This window comes from Cannabis sativa, chromosome 2 (assembly GCF_029168945.1).
Source record: "Cannabis sativa cultivar Pink pepper isolate KNU-18-1 chromosome 2, ASM2916894v1, whole genome shotgun sequence".
Taxonomy (NCBI): domain Eukaryota; kingdom Viridiplantae; phylum Streptophyta; class Magnoliopsida; order Rosales; family Cannabaceae; genus Cannabis; species Cannabis sativa.
The window spans coordinates 7,045,758-7,051,539 of record NC_083602.1 but is presented as its reverse complement, the minus strand read 5'-3'; the positions used below and the strand labels follow the sequence as shown (position 1 = coordinate 7,051,539).

Here is a 5,782-nt window from a genome sequence, read left to right as displayed (position 1 = left end):
CATTTTAAGTCTTGTGTTTAAGCTTTGCTTTTTAGAATATAATTTAGTTGAGAGATTCTACCGCCAGCATAAAATATTTTATTCATTTTTAATATTTATTTGACGATATTAATATTAAACTAAAAGGATTATTTATGTATTATTTAAAAAAAAAAAAATGACCTCTGAGCACTCAAATTATAAACATTGCTTATCTCTCACGCCTAAGACTCGGTTGGTGACGTAATTTTTTCTTGTAATACTGCCTATATATAATTTTCAGATAAAATGAAAAAAAAAATGTATAGATATGTATGTATTTTCGCAAGACTTTTGTACATCTATGAACATATTAACTACATTTATTTATATATCCAAATTCTAAAGATATATATTATGATTCCAATATACACAACTCCCATATGATGAAAACCTAATAATTATATATATAAAAACTCAATACCCTGTAGCCTACGTAAGAAAAGGCTAAATATTAATCCAATAACAAAACAATATATATAAACTATATATATAAAGTAAGAAAAAAAAAGCAGTGAATTGTTTTGAGCAGGCAGTGTAATCCTATAGTAAAGTTTCTTTGTCGATTGACATGAGTAATAATAATGGTTGTGTATAGCCATCTATCTAATAAGGGGAGGGGAAGGAAAGAGGGGGGTCCAACGTTGAAGATAAAGAGAAGTGATGGCGAAAAGACTAGTTGACGTGAAATTCAAAAGGTGACCCACTAACTCTCTCTTTTTTCTTCTTCTTATCCTAATTTGTCCTTGAAAAACTTTTTGGGTAAAAATATATATAGTTCCAAGGAGCAAAGTCACTCATTTAACTCTCTCTCTCTCTGTGTGAGAATAATTTCAACTATGGTGGGGTTGTTGTTATTAATCAAACAAAGGATCGATGTTCTGCGGATTGGACAGGAAGCTTTGTTGGGCATTTTCTGAAGAAAGAGAGTGGTTTTGATCACAGTGAGGAAGACCTAGAGTGAGTGAAACTGATCCATTATTATTCCCATGGTATAAACTTGGAGCCATAAATTCATGATGATGATGATGATCTCTTGAGTGAAATCTTGCTAAATCACCAACTGGGTATGTCCCAAATCCAATTGGGTACGTACTACTCGATCTTCCAAATCCAACATCAATATTAATATTATTAATATTATGATCTGTTCTGTTGTACTGATGATCATGATCAGTAATAATACCTTTCATGATCATTTCATCATGAGTAATACTACTACTTCTCATCGGTTTCTTTGGAGTAGAAGTCGAAAACGATGAACTCATCAACATTTGATCAGCTGATGATGAAGACTGATTCTTTGATGAGTATTGGAAGGGGTTAATATTACTTCGATTATGATCATCGTGATGATCAATATTATCATCATCATCAATATCAGCCGTTGAATTTTCTTGGACTCTTGTGGTAGATTCTTTGATTGTATCTATTTTGTTGGTAGTAGTACCTTTTAGTTGATCTTCATGACTTTTGGTTTCTTCAATGTACATTTCTTCTACCATTGGCTTCCATAGCCGAACTCGAGCATTTATGAACCAGTTGGAAACCTGTTTATAATATAATTATACCTTTGTTTACATATATATTTGTGGGATATATATATTTATTATAATAGATTAATTATGAAAAATATATAATTAAAAAAGAAAGAAATTAAATGATTTATAGATACCTGGCTTCGAGTAAGCCCCGTTTGTTTGGCAAGCATAACTTTGTCCGCTGTCTTGGGATACCTACAAAGCAGTAATATTGTACTGATGCTCTGAGACCAAACATATATTTATATATATACATATATACAGACATAGTATGTATATGTGCTACATAATTGATAATGTCACCTATTATATATATATATGGTTGCATGGACAGCTAGGTTAGTATTCAAATCAGAGAAAACAATTGTTGTTTATAGCCTTGAGCTAAAAATCTAATGATAAAAATTGTTTCATCATAGAATATATGTATATAATCAAATTGTTATATAATATATCATGTATATATGTTTCCTTTGTTTGTCTCTTCAATCAACATAACATAATATATAGATTTAGAATAGATATAACTTATGCATGTGCATGGATTTTATTGAGTATGTATATAGTACTGTCATGTGTATAAATAAAGATAAGCTTATCATCATATATATTAATGTCAATATATTCATTAAAGATGCATGTATTATAAAGAAGACTCGAAAATTAAGAAGAATAATAAAGCAATATAATAATTTAATTAATATATATATATTATTATTACGTACGGGTGAAGAAAGTGCTCAAAGAGCCAAGCACGAAGAACCGAAACAGCTCGTTCAGGCAAACCTCTCTGAGGTCTCCAAGCATTGTTATTATGTTGTGGCATCATTCCAAGCTGTTGCAACGCCCGTTGCTGCCGAAGATGATGATCCACAAATCTCAATCTTGAGCCCTCAATCTTCACACCCAAGCATTCTTCTTCTCCCAAAGTCTTGCTTGTGGCCTTAATTTGAGCTGAGATTGCGTCTTTAAGACACCGAAATTGTTTCGAAATCGTCTTGAGAGCCAACGCAGTGTAAGATTTTGCTGACCCGTATCCCACTGCCTGTTCGAACGATGAGATCACAACGTTCATTTGTTGGTGGTACTGCCTGTACCTCTGCTCCACCTAATTCAATAGGAAAATATATATAGTAAAAACTTTAGTTTCATAATTTTTACGTATACAGTTAAACTTTTTATGTTGTTATACATTAATAATTATGGGGTCTAGCTATATATAGTACTACCCTACACCTCTTGGGAAAATTCTCCTACTTAATTTCATGAGGAGCAAACAAACACCAATGGTCCCAAACCCCACCAACAATTGCTTTCTCCAACACTATAGATTCTTTTTTTTTTCTTTCCTTTAAGTGATTTAAGAATAACTATACCAATTCATAGCATAAATGAACCATGTGATGCAATTATATTTTCTACTTTCATATTCACTGGCCTATAGTCCTTTATCAACAAATTGTACTATCCAATTTTAATTTTGGCTTACAAATAAATAATTATAGTAGAAGCTATATATACTCAAATTTTATCGAACATTAATTATTAATTAATAAACTAAGTATAGGAAGTTTAATTAATTACCTCATCAAGCATACTAGCTAGTTTAGCTTTCTTTACTTGCAGCTCTTGTCTTTGTACTGTTGAAAGTTCAGCACTTATCTTAGAACTACTACTCTCCCCACCACTATTTCGACTGCCTCCCAATTCGGGTGTCGGTGTTCTCTCCCCGTTACTTTTCACGGCGGCCTTGTCTTTAGAGCCAAGGCCGCCAACAGTACTGCAATTAACTGATGAGTCAATTGGAGTGTTGTCCTTTTCTTCTTTTCCTCTAGACTTGAAATTATTATTATTATTGCCAACATTAACAACTTCATCTAAAAGCTCTTGTGCGGCCTTCAAGTACTTAGACCCCAAAAGCATGCTTTGAACTTGACCAAGACTTGTTCCAATCCCACTATTATTAGATACTATCGTCGACGATAAAGAATTCCCAAAACTTGTGGGCAATACAGTTGGAATAACAACTTCATTATTAATATCTCCACCAGAAAAGGATGATGAGGCAACATAAGCTGCAGCCTGGGCGGGATGCGTCGACGAAAGACTCAGTGACAAAGCTTGTTGTTGTTGTGTTGTCGGCGAAACCACCTGATGCCTTCGAAAACCCATCTGGGTTGCAAAGTCAGGTGTCGTATTCCGTTGATGATGATCCATATTGGAACCCCAAATGTTGTATTGAAGATGAGGAAAGGCTGAAATATCTGCTTCGTTGTTGGATCCGGGACCGGGGGAGGCGGTGGCGGCTGAGATTGGTACACCGGCCAAGTGTCGGCTGTGGTGGAGTTGGTTTGGGTTGAGAAAGAACATGTTGGGAGCTGGCGGCGGCGGCGGTTGGGATGTTGTTGTTGTGTCAGAATAGGTTTGTACGTAGTTGTTGTTGTTGTTGTTATTTGGGTTCATGAGATAAAGGGTATGCAACCCATCAGGACCTTGGATTTCTGAACTCCCATGATTAAAGTACGTCGCCATATATAATCAAAATAACCAAAGTACACACCTAAATTAAAAAAAAAAAAAAAAAAAAGGAAAATCTTTCTCTGCACAACCGACTTGTACGGTACAAACCAATTTTGATATATCCTACTGCGCCCCCCTTTTCTCTTTTTTCTTCTTTTGGCTGATATATATAAATATATATATATTAAAAAAATTATATAACAATCAGAAACAACGTGATGATCGGGATTGAATCGTCCGTGGTCTGAAACACAATTAATCAAACCCACAAAAACGAATCAGATGGTGAAAAATCATGAAAGCTTATTATATATTATAAGAGTATAAAAGAATTATTTATTTATGTATATATATTGTTAATTGACAAAAGTAGAAATCCTAGAATTGAACAGTGATATATAGCTTAGAGAGACAGAGTAAGTGAAGGAATTTTTTGAATTTATAGTTGGGAGAAATATATATACCAAAAAGGATGATGATCAGCTGGATGATATGAGTAGTTGAAAAACATCTGAGCAGAGTTGTGTCAGTCAATCTAATTGTCTGTCATCGGAGGAAAATTAAAAAAAAAATAAAATATAAATAAAAATCTTCTCTTTATTTAGGGTTTGAGAGAGGCTTTCATATGGCACATGTCAGACTCAATCTCTGCTAAACCTCACCCACTGAAAATGATAATGTAAATTAAAGACAGGTGGGCTTCAATATTGTAGCCTCACAAATAAAAAGATATTATGTCCCATTATTATTATTATTATTATTTATTTGAAAATAAGTGATTAAAAAAATGACAGTTTAGAGTAGTTCTGCCCATTTAATAATGAGAAATGCAGATTTTAAGATGTGACGCAATATAAAAGTTGTCATAGTTCAATTTAAGAGGAGTGCTAATTACAACCTCTTATTACAACATTTTAGTTAACTTCTACGTCTGAAATTACATACCGAAATATTTTTTTTCATAGCAGTATTCGTTATAGTTACAATATCATCCAGTATCATTCCTGTAAATTTTTAAAAAATTACAACCTCCTATTACAATCTTTTAGTTAACTTCTACGTCTGAAATCACATACCGAAATATTTTTTTTTCATAGCAGTATTCGTTATAGTTACAGTATCATCCCTGTAAATCTTTGAAAAAATTACAACCTCCTATTACAACCTTTTAATTAACTTCTACGTCCGCAATCATATACCGAAATATTTTTTTTCATAGCAGTATTCGTTATGGTTACAGTATCATTCCTGTAAATTTTTGAAAAATTACAACCTCCTATTACAACCTTTTAGTCAACTTCTACGTCCAAAATCACATACCGAAATATTTTTTTTCATAGCAGTATTCGTTATAGTTACAATATCATCTAGTATCATCCCTGTAAATTTTTGAAAAATTATAACCTCCTATTACAACATTTTAGTTAACTTCTACGTCTGAAATCACATACCGAAATATTTTTTTTCATAGCAGTATTCGTTATAGTTACAGTATCATCCCTGTAATTTTTTGAAAAATTACAACCTCCTATTACAACCTTTTAGTTAACTTCTACGTTCGAAATCATATACCGAAATATTTTTTTTCATAGCAGTATTCGTTATGGTTACAGTATCATCCCTGTAAATTTTTGAGAAATTATAACCTCCTATTACAACATTTTAGTTAACTTCTACGTCTGAAATCACATACCGAAATATTT

General features: G+C 32.6%; 1 protein-coding gene across 2 annotated transcripts; it reads right to left on the bottom strand.

Annotated features, from left to right (window-relative positions):
- Positions 1-310: 310 nt before the first annotated feature.
- Positions 311-4,768, bottom strand: LOC115719254 (BEL1-like homeodomain protein 1). 2 transcript variants are annotated; one of them, XM_030648217.2, is made up of 5 exons: positions 4,544-4,768; positions 3,144-4,323; positions 2,285-2,667; positions 1,694-1,754; positions 311-1,568 (listed from the first exon to the last, which is right to left on the bottom strand). In XM_030648217.2, exons 2-5 carry the CDS (start codon positions 4,089-4,091, stop codon positions 876-878), a joined length of 2,085 nt encoding a protein of 694 aa, XP_030504077.2. In that variant the 5' UTR covers positions 4,092-4,323; positions 4,544-4,768; the 3' UTR covers positions 311-875. The 2 variants fall into 2 exon arrangements, with proteins under 2 accessions (XP_030504077.2, XP_060966000.1); XM_061110017.1 differs by having other exon boundaries at positions 3,144-4,556.
- Positions 4,769-5,782: the final 1,014 nt, after the last annotated feature.